Source organism: Brachyhypopomus gauderio, chromosome 1, assembly GCF_052324685.1.
Source record: "Brachyhypopomus gauderio isolate BG-103 chromosome 1, BGAUD_0.2, whole genome shotgun sequence".
NCBI lineage: Eukaryota > Metazoa > Chordata > Actinopteri > Gymnotiformes > Hypopomidae > Brachyhypopomus > Brachyhypopomus gauderio.
Window position 1 is genome coordinate 446,798 of NC_135211.1, and position 19,144 is coordinate 465,941.

General features: G+C 41.6%; 2 protein-coding genes and 1 long non-coding RNA gene across 3 annotated transcripts; 1 reads left to right on the plus strand and 2 right to left on the minus strand.

Annotated features, from left to right (window-relative positions):
* Positions 1 to 104: 104 nt before the first annotated feature.
* dnaja2a (DnaJ heat shock protein family (Hsp40) member A2a) lies at positions 105 to 7,000 on the minus strand. The gene is made up of 9 exons (XM_077001348.1): positions 6,866 to 7,000; positions 5,744 to 5,803; positions 4,892 to 5,118; positions 4,467 to 4,547; positions 4,209 to 4,342; positions 3,875 to 4,071; positions 2,074 to 2,218; positions 1,137 to 1,264; positions 105 to 1,042 (listed from the first exon to the last, which is right to left on the minus strand). The coding sequence occupies exons 1-9, from the start codon at positions 6,941 to 6,943 to the stop codon at positions 854 to 856; spliced, it is 1,239 nt and encodes a 412-aa protein (XP_076857463.1). The 5' UTR covers positions 6,944 to 7,000; the 3' UTR covers positions 105 to 853.
* Positions 6,909 to 15,083, plus strand: LOC143511788 (uncharacterized). The gene is made up of 8 exons (XM_077001456.1): positions 6,909 to 7,096; positions 7,713 to 7,798; positions 9,743 to 9,801; positions 9,958 to 10,014; positions 10,885 to 10,942; positions 11,283 to 11,486; positions 11,600 to 11,842; positions 14,534 to 15,083. Exons 1-8 carry the CDS (start codon positions 6,909 to 6,911, stop codon positions 14,602 to 14,604), a joined length of 966 nt encoding a protein of 321 aa, XP_076857571.1. The 3' UTR covers positions 14,605 to 15,083.
* Positions 13,773 to 18,510, minus strand: LOC143511929 (uncharacterized). Its single transcript, XR_013130305.1, has 3 exons — positions 18,026 to 18,510; positions 13,986 to 14,066; positions 13,773 to 13,862 (listed from the first exon to the last, which is right to left on the minus strand). It is a non-coding gene; the product is annotated as an uncharacterized LOC143511929 (long non-coding RNA).
* Between the last annotated feature and the right edge of the window lie 634 nt (positions 18,511 to 19,144).

The window sequence follows — 19,144 nt, forward strand, 5'->3', positions numbered from 1 at the left end:
ACTTGTTTTAACAGTGGGGCTTCATAACACAACGCAAGGGAATGTATACATCGGAAGAGAGGGGACTAAATGGCAAAACTTGTAAAGAAGTGAAGGCTGAAGTGTTTGAGATGCAGGGTTTTATTTAACAAGGTTTTATTTAACAACTTCAAAAATTCACAAAAGTGATGCTCCCCCTCCCCAGCTCATTAGGTTGCATCACTTTGAACTTGGGTGTTTGGACCAAAGCTTTTCCCAGCATGCACCTGGGCTGAAGACATACAGGCAACTGAAGGCTTTTTATTTAATATAGTTTATAATAAACCACACATGGGCGACAGAAGCTGATGAAGCTTAAATGACAGTCACTTATACACAATGCTTAGTTCTCAACCAATTCTTAAAATAGAAAGGAAAGACAAAAAAAAAAAATCTACAAAGTGGTAAAAATCAAGCAGATACAAACAAACAAAAATGTGATGGTGTCCCAAAAGTGTGTGTTTATTCAAAAGGATCTCTTACTTTCCCCAACTTGCCCTTTTAAAAACAGGCTTGGTTTCAACACCAAAACTATGTTGCATTTAGTTTTTTAAATTACCGTGATAATAAAAAAGCAAGTTGCACTTAAAGTATAAGAAATAACCTTTTACTCCTGCGTCTGATGTGAGGCTGCTCATGTAGGGGATGTTATGAGAATATGTGGAAAGGGCTTGTGTGTGTTCACTATGGGCTGCGGATCACATGGTCTCCCTCCATTTTAGACAGACCCCGAGTCAGACAGGAAGACAAAAAAAAAAAACAAAAAACACCTGTGTGTCTCTGATGTTGTGCCAGTGGAAGATTCCCCCCTTCGAGGGACGTGGGATGGTGGGCTCTACTGGTGGGCACACTGGACCCCGGGGCCATGATGGCCTCCCTCCTCATCAGAGCTGTCGTTATAGGCTTCACGCCGTTGGCCACCTGAAGAGCTCTGGCTGTTGTCAAAGTCCTGCAGGTCGACCTCCTCCGTGTCGCCAGATATGACAGGAGGGTCAGAGCGTACAGGCAGCAGGTCCTCCAACTCCTGTGCCAGAGGACAGATGACCATACTAGGATTAGAGACATGACCCTGCCCTCTGCTACAAACATACCTTTAAAAACAGTTCCTGTTGCCTTACCTTTAATTTCTCTGGGCTGATCCAGTTGTTGTCGGGGAACTGCACCTCAAATTTGACGAACAGGTCGCCCTTCTCAAAAGGGTTACGGTATTGGGGCATACCCTCACCTCTCACAACCCTGACTGAACCTAGATGGCAGACACATTTTCAGTACCTACACGCATATTTACCCACACACACACACACACACTATACTCATCCACTCACCCAACCCCCACAAGAAAATATTAATTTTGTTATTTATATATTTAAAGGTAAGTGTGTGGCATCAAACTGGTAGAGCTGTCCACTGTGAGTGTTGAGGGTTATCCCCCCCCCCCCCCCCAACTCCTGATGAACCTTCACCAAAACATCTGGCTGAATGCTACCGGAAATAACAACCTTTCTGTCTAACGTGAACGCCACAATCTCCTCAGAGAAAACAAGTGCCTTGACAACCCCAGATAGAAGTCCAAATGGGTTCAATCTGGAACATGGGGTACCTGTGACCCACTGTTAAAGAAACTGTACATCCAGACAGTCAGACACGTCCATAATGAGGTGGGGCACCACTGTGTTGGGACAACTCAACAAATGTCCCATCCTCTGAGAAAGTGAAACATGTCTTCATTCATCAATCTTACAGAACAGGTTTATCTGAAGTCACCCATTCTGCAAATTTTATCCGACAGAATTGGTTTTCCTGATGAAATTCTCCAACAGTTTTAAAACAGCACACACATACATACTTGCCATTGAAAACCTGAAGGTGAATCTAGATAATCCAAGATGGAGGTTTCCCCTTCCACCATAGCTTGAATAGTATGACCCCCAGCCAAACTGTTTTGAGTTCATTTACTTCTGCGACACCCTGCCCTGGGTCCACCCATTTCAGGGTGTCTCAAAGGTAAGTAAAAGATGTTTTGCATAGAGAGACAGAGAGGGAGTTCTCACTCACCTGGCTCGATGACTTTGCCAGCAGGATACTTCACCACCATCTGTCTGCCATCCAAGTGTTTCAAGGTGAACTGGAATCCACAAAGTGCTTCCACCAGGCCAATCTTATGGGTCATGTGCAAATCGTGGCTGTCTCTTTTGAATGTCTAGACACATCACAAGTGAGGGGTGGTTTTAGTTTTCCTACAGAACATGCACCACGGTGTTCTGGAACTCCAAAACTCAGATCTATGAAATCCCTGCAATTACAATATCTGCAGCTCATAGGAGGAGGATAAACATTTTTTCTGAAATCCATAATTGAATACATACTTCTCCATTTACATTTAAATTGGTGATTTAACAACAAAATCTCCAGGATGAGATAGCATAGAGCTTTTTCTTGTCTTTTTGATGCAAATGTTTCTCCTACTAATTAAATGCATGTTGCCTTGGTAACAGTTAAGCCTCTTGACAACCACCTCAAGCCTGTCAGCAGATTAATGGTCCAACAAGCCATTTTGAAGAGGGCCTCAAAAACCTGTCGGTCTAGAAGCGACAGTGAAACAGTGGCATCAGGAAAAGTGGATTAGCAAAATGGACAACCTTCCATGACACAACTGGCTGTGGTGGGTCTCGTCATCTAGTACACAGGAACCCAGACCCAGTTATGACAGCTCCTCAAAGCTCATCAGCTAATAAGCTGCATGAGGTGCTTAACACGCACCATTAAGACGCAACAGACGCCATTTAAATGCAACTAATCCAGACTATATGAACAGTGGCTGCCTCTGTTTCAGCAGAATATGCCCTACAGAATCCATTTCCACTAGAGCCTTCTGCTTGTCTCAGCACTCAAATCCACACCATTTCAATGTAACTCAAATCCCCATCATGCCTCTGTACCAGCTGGCCTCCGTCAGAACATTACTGAAGTCCAGCAGCCACCAGTCATTGGAGACTAGGAATTGCCTAGGAATGTAAATGACGTAATTTAGTTGTTTTCCCATTATACCATTTCCCTTATAATAAATATATATATATCTCTATATCTTCAAGAGATACTCTACAAAAAGGAACCTTTCAAACACTAAGTAATTCTGCAAGCTCAGTTAATGAGATCATTGCTAAAGGAACAATTTGATAAAACAATTAACAAATTAATCTCTCTCCAATTCTTGTTGGAAGAGAGGTACACAATACATTGATCATGATTGGCAGCTCAATTGCAAAGTTCATGTTTTATATTATATATAAAATTTATATTTTACCAACTGCCTCAGTTTTTAGCAGTCTTGTAGATTCTACACACAGGCGGTAGGGCAGGTAGGAAATGTGGACACTGCTCTACTGCACTTCAATTTTAGTTGTTGCCGTAGTTGCTGTGCTATACACCAATGGCACCTACTGGTAATAAACCAAAAAAATTCTGTACATTTCCAATGCCAATCTTCCAAAGCACATTTGCATGCAGATTGGGGAGACGTTCACAAAACATCTGCTTGATCTGCCAAGCATTGCACTTCCAGCTAAAGGAGCATAACTGGGAAGAAACTGAGCTATGCACAGAAACCATGACAACAAACTCTGAGCAAAAAGTGAACTAAAAAAGTGTAAGGAAAAAGGCCTGCTTGGAAGCAAAACAGTCCGTGTTACTTTACAGGTGTAATTCTGAAAGTTCTGAATCTTAAACTTAGGAAAACTGATATTTTAGATGTTTTTGGAGTGGCCACTGGCGATCTAGAACAAATAATCCAGTGTTAGATAAAAGGCATTTTAACTCACAATTGACATGAAATAAGACAAATGGAAGGCCTGATCACCTCGTGCTCCTTCTCTTGAAGGACGAGGACGATATCTCCAGGCTCCATCCCAGGGGCCTGGTCCGCCTCCCCGCCAAATGTGATCTTCTGTCCGTGCCTCATGCCCTTGTCCACATGCACCTCCAGAATCTTCACCTCCTTCACCACTTTCTTCCCTTCACACTTTTTACAGCGATCTTTCTCGCTTATCACCTCACCTGAAAGCATGTGAACACGTTTGACACAAAAGGCCTTCATATATAACAGGTCTATAGCACAGGAAACCATGCAGTACAGGAGGGCCTACACCCTGGAATCTAAAAACTCGTCACCTAGCATACGTTACACGCCTTACCTTCACCATTGCAATCGGTGCAGACAGACTGCATCTGCTGGACCATGCCAGGGCCCAGCTGTCGGATCATGATGCGCATACCACGCCCCCTGCAGGTGGAACACTTCTGTACCGCGCCCGTCTTCCCACCCTGGCTGTACACATGGAGCACAGTGCATCAACCTCAACTCCACAAGAGAGACAGTAATGCCACACTGTATATCACAACAGATCAGTACCAAAACGCCCAGCAGGTGCTGCACATCTGAGCCGACTTACCCATTACAAGTGCTACACAGAACATTCTTGCTCAGTTGTAATTTAGTTGTTTTCCCATTATACAGGTCTTCAAGAGATACTCTACAAAAAAGAACAAAGAATCATACATCAAATAAACATCCACCCTATTTCTATATCTTCAAGGCCCCGTATCATTTATACACATTCAAGGCCACCTTCACCCTACTCCTCCACCCTTGGTTGCTGGGTTACTCACTTGAGCGGGTGGACCACCCTACTCCTCCACCCTCGGTTGCTGGGTTACTCACTTGAGCGGGTGGACCACCCTACTCCTCCACCCTCGGTTGCTGGGTTACTCACTTGAGCGGGTGGACCACCCTACTCCTCCACCCTCGGTTGCTGGGTTACTCACTTGAGCGGGTGGACCACCCTACTCCTCCACCCTCGGTTGCTGGGTTACTCACTTGAGCGGGTGGACCATGTCCTCTCCTCTCCGCCGCCCTCCGTTGCGGCTGCGCCCTTGTCCTCCCATGAAGCCAAACAGGCCCCCACCGAAGATATGGGAGAAGATGTCATCCATCCCCGGGCCCCCTCCGCCCCCTTCTCGCAGGCCCTGCTCTCCATAGCGGTCGTACAGCTCCTTCTTCTCTGGGTTGGTTAGCACTTCGTATGCAAAGCTGATTTCTTTGAACTAATAGCATATGGTACATTTTAACAGTCTGGGTTTTTTCGTTACACTTTAGAATGATATCACATTGATACAATCTCATGTAAATGGAACTAAAACTTCTTCACTAAAATCTAAAACTTTCACTAGTTCTGCTGAACTCAAAGTTTTCCACCAACTTCCCAGAAAACAGTTTTCTATGAATGAGAGTTACAGTTGAAATACTGTCAGTTATTTTGGCAATATGGCTTTCCTTGTGAAATTTCATTAAATGGTCTGAATAAAATACAGACAAATGTGAAAACACAGTGGGAAAAGAGAAGGAGATCAGTGTTGAGCAGGTTTTAGCCTCTTAACACATCTTTTCAGAATTTCATTCAGTGTATGAACACGCTGGAATGGGTGGTGCATGCATTGCCATATATATATAGCAATTTTTTCATGCATTGCCATATATATAGAATTTAAAAAGGTCCAATGTGTTTAGTGTACAAAACCATTACTAGACCTCCAAACACAAGGAGCATCAGTGCCCTCTGACTGAAGCTCATTGTTTCCACATTCCCACTGGAGTGCATTTCACACACACATTACTATGTCCTTCATTTTTAGGGCATGTTTCCCAAACAAAATGATCCGTGTCGCTCACCTTGTCTCCAGCATTTGGATTCTTGTCGGGGTGATATTCCTTTGCTAATTTCCGGTAGGCCTGAAACGCATTACGTTTATAAGAGTCAAAGACTGGAAATACTATAAAAGAAAGATCATCATAATACGTGATCCTAACACCGTTGCTTGTTCTACACGTTACACATCTCCAGGGCCCATGAAATCCAGTCACCAAAAGAGACAGACTGTACCTAACAAGAAAGAAAGGCCGACAGTCGGTTGAGCAGGTTACCCAGCTCGCTGACTACCACGGATCCCCCGGCGCTGGGCTCGCTCGTCCGCTCTACACGTTTATCACGGAGGTAAACACGCACTACCGGCGCGTTGGGACGGCCTCACATGCTAGCATTAGCATGCTAATCTGCCCTTACTGAATTAGAAAACCGAGTTTACCGTTATAGAGGACAACCGTTACGGGTGGCAACGCGCCAGCAGTCCGCGAGCACACGCTGTTCGGCAGCGGCAAAACTAAACGTAAAGAGATTTGACTTTATACGAAGTTTCATGCGGGCCAACAAACTTTGGTGGCTAGCTAGCCTAGCTAACATTAAACACAACACGTTAGCCGCGCTAGCCTAGCTAACATTAAACACATTAGCCGCGCTAGCTAGCTGCGCGTGACGTCGTTCTCCGGTCGGTCGGTCGGTGTGTGTTCAACATCCCGGAATACGGCCCCGCTGGTGATGTTCATCCCCGACATCAACACACACACGTAGGTGTGACTGTATCCCCACTAAAGACGGAGGCTGCGGTCCCAGAGCTGAGGACACCCCGGCCCGCTGCCGCATCTCCGCCAACACGAGCTGCTAGCTGCCGAGCTAACACATGATTAGTCACTACGGACGACCGGGTTGCTAGCAACGCGCGAGCTGGCGCTCATATTTACATATTAAACCGGCTAGCAACCGCATCCCAGCCGCGTGACCGCGCGCGAGGGCAGCGCGAGACCAACACTCGGCGTTTAGCTAGCACGAACTACTGAACTAGCTGGCTAGCTAGCAAAATGCTAACCACTCTTCCTGGTTATACAAAAGGATACGAAGTCGACGTTTATATAACCGTGTTCTCGTGGTTTAACCGGGCGGTGTGGGAGTTTCGTTACCTTTTTGAGTTCGTTTTCAGAAGCAGAAGGAGACACACCGAGGATGTCGTATAATTTGGTGTCAGCAACGTTCGCCATGGTGAAAGTGAGCGAAGGACCTTCTGTGGGGAGGAACGGGCGAGAGCGGAAACCGGCGCGAGATGACTTGCGCAAACGCTTGACCTTTAACCTCTCGCCGTTGCGTCAGGACCTGTGTGTAGGCGGCGAGGGCAGACGGAGCCCGTCTCTGGGGTAGATCATCCGTACACTATCCGCTCAGTATTTCAAGTTGAAACGTAGTTGCATGAGAGGTCTGAAAGAAATGCGAACGAGCTCTAATTTACGTACACATTATTGTTTTTTATCCGAAAACAATGCAGAATCTGTAAAGCAATATAAATATACTAAATACAGTATTTTCCCCTCACTAGCAGATAAAGTAAACAGCAAATTGCACGACAATAAAGCTATGTATCAAAGTGCGCCCTCTAGTAAGATATTAATGTTTAGTACGAGGCTGAAGTTGGTTCCTTATTCGTATTCGCATTTTCCGTTCCACCTTAAAAATAATGCGGTAGTTTCATTATGTCCCTATGGCTGTATTTCCTGATTATTACATCGTCTCAGAAATCTGACAAGCAGGTTTGATTGACCACATAAGTGACTGTATAAATCCAGAAGAAGAAGATTTTTTACTGTAGAATATTTTTATAATCATCCTGTGAACTTGGCATGTCAGGTGACACAATGTAACTACAGCATTATTTTTTTAAGGTGGAACGGAAAGTGCGAATAAGACACATTATTAGTGAACGTTATAGGCCCGTGCACTAAGAATAAGTTTCGGTTTCATACTGACGATATTTAGGGCGAATCAGTGCAAAGATAACAGATCATTTCTGCGGCTGAACACGATCTGTTCCACTAACCGAGGGGCGAGTTCGAACTTCCCAGGTTGGTTAAATGCATAGTATCTTGGCATAAGTGAATATAAGAAAATGTATATTATACTACATGTTTCAGTGTGTGTTAGTTTCAGTTCTAAAATACGTAGCCTATATCGAATACGTTTAGTAGATCAGTCTACCGAAGTTGTCCGTTGCCAGCGGTAGGTGGTTTCTGCCCATATTTCATACCGTATAATACACAGGTAGTAACCTATTTATAACTATATTTGTAATAGGTGTCAGAAACATTTACATTTAGCTGAAGCATTTATCCAATGAAACGTAGTTATTAATACAGCTTGAGTGTTAAGGGAATTTCTCTGGGGTCCAGCCAGGGCACCATGGTAGTGATGTGGCTTGAAGTATAAACCTTACCATTTATTTACTTGAGTAGTAATCTTACAGCTTACTACTCAAGTACCTTAACCACTGAGCTACCCGCCCAAAATGATGGTAGGTGACAAGATGAGACCAGACCTCACACTGTAGACACATCTAAGTGAAATGTGTAAACTGAATCTGGTCAAAGTGAATCCAGAATCCAGATACAATTCAGATATATAACAAATACTAATACAACATATAAAAAGGTAACAACAATCTACCAAAAGTCAAAGTGGTTATTCAAAATGAGACTGAAAGTAAATGTAAAAACCTGTGCACTGCTTAAATGCCTGGGAATGGTCACATTTACTACTGGTATAGGTCTGTAATATGATATGGTGAGATAACATGAGATATGGTGAGATGTGGTAGAGATAAGGTGAGATGTGGTGAGATGTGGTAGAGATAAGGTGAGATATGGTGAGATATGGTGAGATAAGGTGAGATATGGTAGGATTCTGTATTGGGTCTTAATACATGTTAACGTGACATAGGCTAAGGGAGAGGGACAGCAGCATTCTTAGCAACTCTTTTTGACAAAAATGTATGCAGAGTCCAGAGTGTCTATTATAGTACACATACACTCTCTGAGTGTCTATTATAGTACACATACACTCTTTCTGTGACTACTCCAGATTGTCTATTAAAATAGTACATATACACTCTCTGAGTGTCTATTATAGTACACATACACTCTCTGAGTGTCTATTATAGTACACATACACTCTTTCTGTGACTACTCCAGATTGTCTATTAAAATAGTACATATACACTCTCTGAGTGTCTATTATAGTACACATACACTCTTTCTGTGACTACTCCAGATTGTCTATTAAAATAGTACACATACACTCCCTGAGTGTCTATTATAGTACACATACACTCTTTCTGTGACTACTCCAGATTGTCTATTAAAATGGTACATATACACTCTCTGAGTGTCTATTATAGTACACATACACTCTCTGAGTGTCTATTATAGTACACATACACTCTTTCTGTGACTACTCCAGATTGTCTATTAAAATAGTACACATACACTCTCTGAGTGTCTATTATAGTACACATACACTCTTTCTGTGACTACACCAGATTGTCTATTAAAATAGTACACATACACTCTCTGAGTGTCTATTATAGTACACATACACTCTTTCTGTGACTACTCCAGATTGTCTATTATAATAGTACACATACACTCTCTGAGTGTCTATTGTAGTACACATGCAATCTGTGATTATTACTGAGTGTATGTTAGTCTATTATATTAAGAGTGTCTATTATACATCAAGATTTCAGATTTACAACACTGACAGCCTATTTGTTCTTGCAACTTTACACATTTATCAAATTTAATTGTAATGACAATAAAGGTGATTCTGATTCTGATTTAATGGATGTAATTCATTTACCAATGAATATTTAAAATTGTTATACACACACACACACACACACACACACACACACACATCCTCACACAGACTCCCTCCTTCATCATCATTTTATTATTGATTATTCCCATCACCTGTAATTTATTAAGGATAATCTCCTATCCTTCCCTATTAAGCACCCACAGGTACCACCCACAGGTACCAGCTGTCAAAACTGTGCATTCAGCTCAACAGAGTGAGTCAACAATCCTTGTGCCTGAGTCTGCTGCCTTTAAGAGCATCAGTGACTCACCTATGCTGTGCAGAGACGCTTCTATACAGCACTGTGTTGTGAGCTTCTCTGCTGTCTTGACTGGCTTGTCATTTCTGTTTGTTTGATTGCATTATGAAGAATAACGATCATCAAAAAAATCCCTCGCCTCTCACCCCCTCCCTGCTGTTGCGCATGGTGAGTAATGATCTCAATTACAGAACACAAAAACACGAATCACTCAGCCGGTTTTCATTTCTATCTGCATAACAGGACAGTTCATATTGATGGAGATTAGTGATGCCTACAACCCTAGCTCTAGCAAAGTCAACAACCCTAGCAAACTCTACAATGACTTTTACATTTGGTACGATTTGACTGACCTTTCACAGTCATATTGATGAGTCGGTGTTACTTTAAGCATTTAGCAAAAACAGACTTGATGTCAAGTAGGGCTACGCCCCCCTCTCTAGCTGTCACTTCGGGTTTCTGCTCCTCGTGTCTGTTGTTCCCTGCTTGTCTGTTTCCATGGTTTCCCTCTGTCTGCCATGCACGTGTCGTCAGTGTCTTCACCTGTGTCTAGTTTAGTTCTGTGTATTTATAGTCCCTGTGTTCCCCTTGTCTGTATCGGTTGGTTTGTTCTTCTGTTCAGTTTGATCATTGATCAGTTTGTGATCCTTGTGCTCTTTGTATTGTGTTCATTCATGCCCTTGTGACTTTTGAAATCTGTTGTTTGGTGGGTCTGCTCAGTTTGTTCCTGCCGTTCTGTTTCCCTGCCTTGTTTTGTTCTCTTTGTCTTCATCATGCCTGTTTATCTATCCCGTTCGGACTGCTACCCGTTATAACCCATGCCTCCTTTAACGACCTTGAATATGAAATTCCCTTTAATAAATCTCGCTCTCCTCAGTGTTTGTGTCCACCTCCGAGCTCTGCAACGCGTCAAATGTTACACTTGACCATCACGTTCTCATATATCAGTATATTTGTAAACATATCTGACAAGCAGACAGAGGTAATTTGCCATGATGACTGCTGATTAAGGTTAGTTCTCCCCCTTCTTGCCCACAGGATGCTATGGGTGCAATTCAGTCTCTCATGTGGCTTGTGTTAAGGGTTTTGGACAGAGGTGAGCTCTCCATGTGATAAAAATTATGATAATGTACAGTACCTATAATATCACTGTAAACCTCACTGTAAACTGTAAATTGTAAATACATAGAACACTCAGTCACTTTATACCTGTACATACTTGAAACTCTGTCACTTTACACATATATAGATATTCTTTCTATATTATATATTATATTTACCTATGTTGTATTTATTTCTTATGTTACTGCTGCTCTGCGTGCTCCTGAATTGCCCCTCGGGGATGAATAAAGTTTTCTGAATCTGAATATCAGTATCCCCCTTTTCCCCCAAAGCAGATATGCACACACAAACACACTTTTTCTACGATGTTTCAGTTTTAGGGTATGAAGCAATTCGATTCCGCATGAATGTCTTTGGGAAAATTATGAACTGTAACCAAGACTTCATGAAACGTATCAACATCCGTCCTAAACCAAAAGAGGTCTTCAGGGAAGATCGGAGTGATGTCATTATTGCTTTTGTTGCTGTTGTATCTCGAGCTGGAACTGACATTGAAGCTGCTCTGAACCTGATTCCAGGTAATATGCAGCAGTAATAAGGAACTATAATCCTCTCTCAACTCAGTAGCCATCTCATCTGATCATATAACTTTGTTCTTTATATATTATAATGTTTTTGTTTTTCCACCCAGAGACCCGGCCTGTGATTCTAGTGGTCCTCCACCACACGTTTGACCCAAATCTCACTGCTCCTGAAAGCAGACACTGTGTTCAGAGGAATAAGGTGTTTGCTGTGGACTGCCTCTATCATGAAGATCAGGGGCTACTGGAGTGTCCTCAGAACTCCAATGCACTGCGAGCCACAGCTGAGCATCTGAAAACCATCAAGACAAGTCCCAGACGGCTGGTGTGGTCTTACTGGGTGTGGGATAAAGGTTAGCGCCCTCTGTTGACTGTTGAATTGTACTAACATGCATCTTAATAATCTGGAATGGTGCAGGAATCTGACAGGTTCTAATGGCAACTGCTAAAGTGTAAGAAACAAATGTAGATGAGTTATATATTAAACCCCCTCTATGTAGTTCCAATCTTAAGCACAACGATTTGTTCTCCCAAGGTTCTCTTTCCTCCTCTGCTGTCTCCTTGAACCTTCTCCTCAGGCTGTTCAACTCTTGCCTAAGCTGATGGATCTTGTTAGCCCTGTTGTTCTTTATATATGGGAGGTTCTTTGCCTCCTTCTTTTCCTCCAGTCCAAATCTCTCAGCTGCTAGGCTGATGATATTTATCAACTGGAGGCGTCAATCAGCATCACCCTTGGCTATAGCTTCAAAGATGGAATTGGCATCTTCGTCAAATTGGCGCCACTCCTTCACCTTGCTCACTTGGGGCCATTTTACCTGCCGGTGTTCTGATGTTCTGCATGGGTTCGGGTCTTGTATCACTCTGAGGTTCTGGGCACTGTGGTTTGGCTCCAGGCCTAACTCCTCCTGCCTCTCAGGTTGTGCCCTGAGCGCTGTGTTACAGGTTCCGTCTGCATGCATCTCATCTTGGCCTGGTGGATTTTCAGGTATTCATTGAAGTTATCTATGATATAATCTAAAGTTATATAATAACTATATAACTATAATCTTGCATCCTAAACATTTTAAAGGCATTGTAAAAGGCATGTGTAAACAAGGAGGAAAGATATGGCATATTCACTGTGGGATTACTGGTTGCATGTAGATAACTGAAAATTGATACACAGGTAGTGATATTAGTTCTAAGAAGTTTTATTTGGTTTGTTGAAATGTTTAAGCATATTCTGTGCAATTAAATGAACTCTGAAAGCTAGAATGGGCCCACTAGAGGGCACTATTGAGTCAAAAGTATGTGGCCATCAATATGATTGAATTCAGGTGTTTCTGTCAGCTTAGGAGCTGACTGAATCTAAAAGCATCGCAAGAAATGAAAAGTTCATAGTCAGGCACACAAGCCTAAGATGGCAATGTGCCAAAAGTTGGCTGGAGTAGGGTAAAGGAAACATGTTTTCTGATGTAATGTTTGGTAAAGATGGGATAATATGGGATACTGGTTTGGCTTGTTTTCAGAGTTGGGGCCCCCTTAGTTTCAGTGAAAGATGATGTTAATGCTACAGCATGAATATATGCTTTCAACTTTCTGGGTGCATTTTGGGGAATGCCATTATGAAGGCCATTTTGGTACCAACATGGCTGTCTCTCTGTGTATAAAGCAATGTACACAAAGACATGTTTAGATGGGGCTACATATTTTAACATGTTTATTCAGCTAAACATGAGATTTGAAATGTAAGCCAACATTTAGTACATTTAACCTGTTTTCGGCGGCGGTGACTCTTCCCCTGGGCTGCATCAGTGCTTGACCCAGCGTCAGCAGCATTAGCAAACGGGTGTTTTGCGTTTAAATGGTACTTCAGACTGGTAGAACTCCTACAATAAACTAATTCCGCGTTGTATAAGCTGCAAACAACTTTAGTCTTGTCAATGTCTCCATTAGGAAGCTTCTTAAAAATGAATTTTCCATGAAGCAAACCTGGCGGCTTCGTGGCTGCATCCATGTAAGCACACATGCAATTTGTTGTGGGTGGTAATTCACAGGTTTGAAAACTCGTTCTCGCCCCCTACTGTGCAATTTGGTTAGGAATACAGCCGAGCTAAACTATCAAGGTGAATGTCATCAGTTTGCTTACCTATTTTGACCCAGTTCCCAACCCAACTTTAAGAATAGATTAACGGCGATATTTTTTATTTCGCCCGATAAGAGTATAAAATTATCTAATGCTGATAACGGCCCACCACCAATATATATATATATATATATATATATATATACAGTTGTACCTGGCAAGATCCTCTCCATGTTACCTGATAGGAATGGTCTTCAAGATATGACTGGAACATACACATGAGCGCTCTGACAAGTCCCCAAAATTCCCTAAATTATGAAAAAATAATGTTTTTAAGAAAATGCGTAAAACCTCAAATTACACAACATAAATAAAAGAAAAACATTTACAAAAACAGTAAGAAAAATGTATAAAATACGGTGTAATCTTACCTTGGTGGCAGATGAGCCTGGATAACGGCTGATGAGAGAGGGAGGGAGGAAGGGATACATACTGTACAGGTAGCCTACAGACTGGCACGGAACAAAGCATAGATACAGCACTTACTGTACACTTTACAGTAAACAAAACAATTGCACTTTCTTTACACAAAATTACGTAAATTTGCATGAATCTCATGCACGAGAATATATAGTATAACCTGAGAAGAACATGATTCACGTCTGTGAGGTCATTGTGGAACTACTGGCAGCATCTGAGAAATCAGCGTTTCATAACTTGAGCAAGATTCGCAACTTGAGCAGAAATTTTGTTTGCACCGATGTTCCAAACTCGAAAAATTCGTAAGTGGGGCTGTTCATAACTCGAGGTACCACTGAATGATTTTGCAATGGGATGTCCAACCAGCAAGTACATATCAGTTGGCCAGGTGTCCATATACCTTTGGCCATAAAAGGCATTTTTATATTGCCTGTAATAATTCCTCTGTTAATCATTTTTTAAATATTGCTTGTAATAATCCTGTTGTCCATCATTTCAGGGACCACACTGATATGGAGTCCGATATGGAGGTTTTGTAGTCCTATATGGAGTCGGATACGGAGACTGTAATCTCATGGCGTTCCTGACAGTTGTACAAGAATGACATCAAATGATGTTGTCTGAAGATCAATAAAATACCCATTTTATCATAATGTAGTGCAGAATGTCTTTGTCTAGAGATAGATACCCACTGTCACAGTACAGCCCCTGGCCTCTTCCCTTGGGCATGTATGTGTAGATATGTGCATATGTACATCCTTTATGTTTCGTTCAATGTGTGTGTGTGTGTGTGTGTGTATATCCGTCTCACCTGTGTCTCATCTCCTCAATATCATGCAGTGCACTTTGGTCTTGTTTATTTGAAGATATATGATGTGTATCTGTGTTGTGAACATCACTCGTCTTTGTTGAGTCTACCCTATGTCTGAGTTTTGCTCTGTATACATACTGTGTTTATGTAATTGCTAGGTGCAAGTGCACAGCATTCTTTGCTAAATAAAAGAGCAAGGGATGCCTCATCTCAGCATCCTGCCTACCCTTGCATCACATCCATTTTATCATAATATAGTGCAGATTGTCTGTCTAGAGATGGATATCAGAGATCCTCAGAATTCAGATGATGTATCAGATGATGTATCAAAAACAGTGTAGATATTGGATATCATTATAAAATATTATGTTCCTTGTGAGCGTACTTGCAATTATGAATAAAACATGTTAAACATACTAGATATTGTAACACCACTAGCGTTGAGTGATTAGAAGGCGGACGCTAAGAGCCAGATTTATTAGACACAAATCCAAGCTTATAGTCATTATCACCGTACATAGTCAAAAAGCCAGGTAGTTCAGGGAATAACAAATGGCTAACATGCATTACAAGTCAGGACATCCTAGAAGACAAGACCCGAGATAACAAGGGGACTAATCCAGAAACAGGTGACAACTATAACAAGGGGCGTGGTTGCAAATAGACAAGAGGGAACAACTGAAATAACAAAAAGAGCATGTGAAACGAATACACAAGCACATGGAACAAGAAAACAATGAAACAAGTCATGATAAACATGACTGATAGGTGGTGCGGGGCTAGATGTGACACACTAATTTTGATGTAGAATGATATAATTATAGATATATCATGGGTTAAAGCAAGAAATTTTAATTTGAAAATTTTTCCTGGCAAAAGACAATGCCAGCAATTACTGAAAATGTATAGTTGGGTCACGGCCTCCTTTGCCTAATTCTAAACAATAAACAGATTTATAAAGTATATTTATCTAAACAGCCTGTGTAAAGAGAGAAGAGAGAATCTATGAAGCGTCAAAATGCAACACCTGAGCATTAAATGAACATAAATGTTTATATAATGGAGTTATCTGGGGGTCCTCTTCCAAATTATTTAAAGATCAAGTCAAATTTAGTGAATCCTGGTGAGTTTTAAAAAGGTATGAAGCTCTCTTGTTTTTATCAGATTCACTATCGCCGTAAGTTTACCTGCTTTAAGTAGGTATGTTACAAAAAATTAAATGTCCAAAAATGGCAAATTAAATCACAACACTGGATAGAGCTTTTAAATACAAACACCATCCATGTTAAATTGGTTTAGAAATAAAAAAGCTGACATTTTAATTGCGCCTTTTTTCTCCGACTGTATTAAAGCTAAATGAAGAAAAGTCTGTGATCGGTGGAGAGATTCTTCAGTATAAATAACCATAACTTCTATATTTCACTACAAATACAAATAAAATTTGAAATGTAGTCACTTTATAGTATGGACATGACATTATAATATTCAAAATGAATGAACAAATGAATATTTAATGATTAATCTTTAAATTAATTAATAAATAAGTCAGGTAATCATGGTGAAATAAAAAAAAAACAAAATTTCTATTAAATTCTGAGAGAATGCTGTAAACTAAAGATTCTGTTAATACAATTAAGACACAATATGTTTAAAACAGGCGTAGGCATGATTAATTCATTATTTATTTATTTATTACTGTTATTAAAATTATCGGATACAAGACAACTCAAAGAAATTATGCCAATAAAGTTTAAAAGAATTGCAACTATTATGATTATAGTTCGTTTTAATATATAAAATATTTAATAAATATTTTGTGTTGGTTTAGGACATAAATTATGTGATTTTGTTTTTTGCCTTACGCCGTAAGTTATTGGCAAAAATTACGTAATTGCAGTGGCCTCGCCACTGAAAAATTCAGGTTCAGGTCGAAATTCAGGTTTGGGTCGCAATTCAGGTTCAGGTCGAAATTCAGGTTCGGGTCAAAATTCAGGTTCGGGTCGAAATTCAGGTTCGGGTCGAAATTCAGGTTCAGGTCGAAATTCAGGTTCAGGTTGAAATTCAGGTTCAGGTTGAAATTCAGGTTCAGGTTGAAATTCAGGTTCAGGTTGAAATTCAGGTTCAGGTTGAAATTCAGGTTCAGGTTGAAATTCGGGTCGGGAATGCATTCGGGATACTTAGGATGAGCAAACAAACTCAGAGCTAATCGAACTGCATCTGGCAAATCACAAAACATATCAGAGGTTATTGGGAGGTGCGTCTTTCTGCTAAATGTCCTGTAAGGGTGCGATCCCTGTTTGGCGTGTAAGTGGCATGTAAGCAGCACGAAAGTGACCACTGTGCCACCCAGAAATGGCACCTTGTGGCAGCTGCCACATAATCGTGGCCAGTGATGCCGGTAACGCGTTACTTAGTAACGCGTTACTGTAGTCGGACTACTTTTTTCAGTAACGAGTAGTCTAACGCAACTACTATTTAAAAACTAGTAGTCAGATTAAAGTTACTTATCTAAAACATCGTGCGTTACTATTTCTGCATTTCGGGGGAACGTAGGTTATTCATTCTTATTTTTTGGCTACACGTTTCTTGCGCGGTTATGTCATTTCTGCGGCGCCAAAGTCAGATGGAAGGAGAGGGTCGCCTTTAGCAGCTGGAAATACAGGCATTATTTTGATTTTATTTCGGTTAAGGATGACAACATTAAGGTGCGTTGTACACTCTGTGCTGGCGACAGAGTGCTGTCTACTTTCAAAAACACAACGTCAAACCTGAAAAAAACCGGGGGGTGGCGGCGAACGTAAATTGTTACCGGGCGGGGTGTAAAATGGACTAAATTCAGTATTATATCACGATCTATCGATCGCCGGTGGTTGGCGCCAGATCGAACTAGTAACTCATTGAATCATAGATATGGATCAGAGGTAAATAAACTAGATTTTTTTTCGGCGTGAGATATCGAAAGTGTGGCGTGTGAAGACAGTCAAATGCGTGTGTCTCACGCTCAATGCGTGAGAATTGGCAACCCTGTAAGTGGGCGGAGTTGAACAGAAAGACTGTCTTATTTATTTATTTATTTTAAAAACAACAAAGCCTATTTCAAGAAAAAGTTTACAAATGCCAGTGTCATTTTTGATGTTCCGGTTAAACCAGCCGACATCCATTCACAGTGTTTGAACTCACCAGAGTCTCGCTCTCTCGCTGTGTCCTTGATGGGTCTGGTGTTATGTAACGAGGCTCGCTCCCCGGAGCGAGAAGACGGACACAATCGCTGAGAAGAGCGAGATTTATTGAAGGGAATACCAGAATCGTTGTCGCTTAGCCAGGCAGGGTCAATAACAGGAGGGCAGTCCGAATAACACGCGAACACGGGCATAACGACGACAGGGGAACACAAGAACAGACAAAGAATACCAAAACAAGAACACACTACGGCCAGGTATACGGTCAAACATCCAAGATATGAAAACACCAGACAAAGGACAAGGGAGACTCAGGGGTTTATAAACATGGGACAGAAAACGAGGGACAGGTGTGAACGATAATACAGGGGCGTGGTAACAAACGAGGAATCACGAAGACAAACGAGCTGGGCGGGATGAACAGGCAGGGAACACGGACATAAGGGAACCCAGAGTGGCAGCTACGAGAGGGGGCGTTGCCCTACGTGACAGATCCCTGTCATCTAAAGCATCAGTGGCGTGCACACATAGACATCAGGTGGTGCTAAAGCACCACCAACTCTGCCCTTTATCAACGAAAGTGCCCTTTTGAAACTTCGGTTTTCATTTTACTGAGGTCGGTTTGAAATGATCTTTTGAAAACCTGAGCGATTAAAAACAATGCCCTGAAATGCGCCACCACCTCGCACACACCCGACCTCTCTCTTCCTTCAACACCAGATGCACTGCAGCAGCAGTTTAGTTCAGCGAGTGGAAGGAAGCGTCTTCAGCACAGCACACACGGTCACAGATAGACTTCTTCTCCCGTGCCCCACCAGCCAGGTCACATACATATCAAGTTTGCCCTCTAAGCCCAACGTGAAATAATTTTCTTGTGCTGTAAAATGTCTCATACAGCACCAAACTACTAAGCATTTTTAGCCGACTGGTCAAATGATAAACTAGTCGCTCTAGCCCACATACAAATAATTAAGGTAGAGTTTGCAAATCTATGTGTTAAGCTGAATGTTTTCTGTTGTATAGGTTTTGTTAGGCAACATAAATTAACACATTCATTTGTGAAAGAAGAAACGGGAAGTTCCCCACTACCTGTGAAAAATGCCCATCTGCATTCATGTAA

Bases quoted from the DNA above. Each gene is read 5' to 3' on its own strand.
- dnaja2a (XM_077001348.1), bottom strand. From the start codon at position 6,943: ATGGCGAACGTTGCTGACACCAAATTATACGACATCCTCGGTGTGTCT. The intron at 4,548-4,891 runs GTGAGTAACCCA...TCTTTTTTGTAG, and splicing joins GACATGGTCCACCCGCTCAA to AGTATCTCTTGAAGACCTGT. The intron at 4,072-4,208 runs GTAAGGCGTGTA...ACATGCTTTCAG, and splicing joins CACCGATTGCAATGGTGAAG to GTGAGGTGATAAGCGAGAAA.
- LOC143511788 (XM_077001456.1), top strand. From the start codon at position 6,909: ATGTCGTATAATTTGGTGTCAGCAACGTTCGCCATGGTGAAAGTGAGC. The intron at 7,097-7,712 runs GTAGATCATCCG...GACGATATTTAG, and splicing joins AGACGGAGCCCGTCTCTGGG to GGCGAATCAGTGCAAAGATA. The intron at 9,802-9,957 runs GTGAGTCAACAA...TGCATTATGAAG, and splicing joins TGTGCATTCAGCTCAACAGA to AATAACGATCATCAAAAAAA.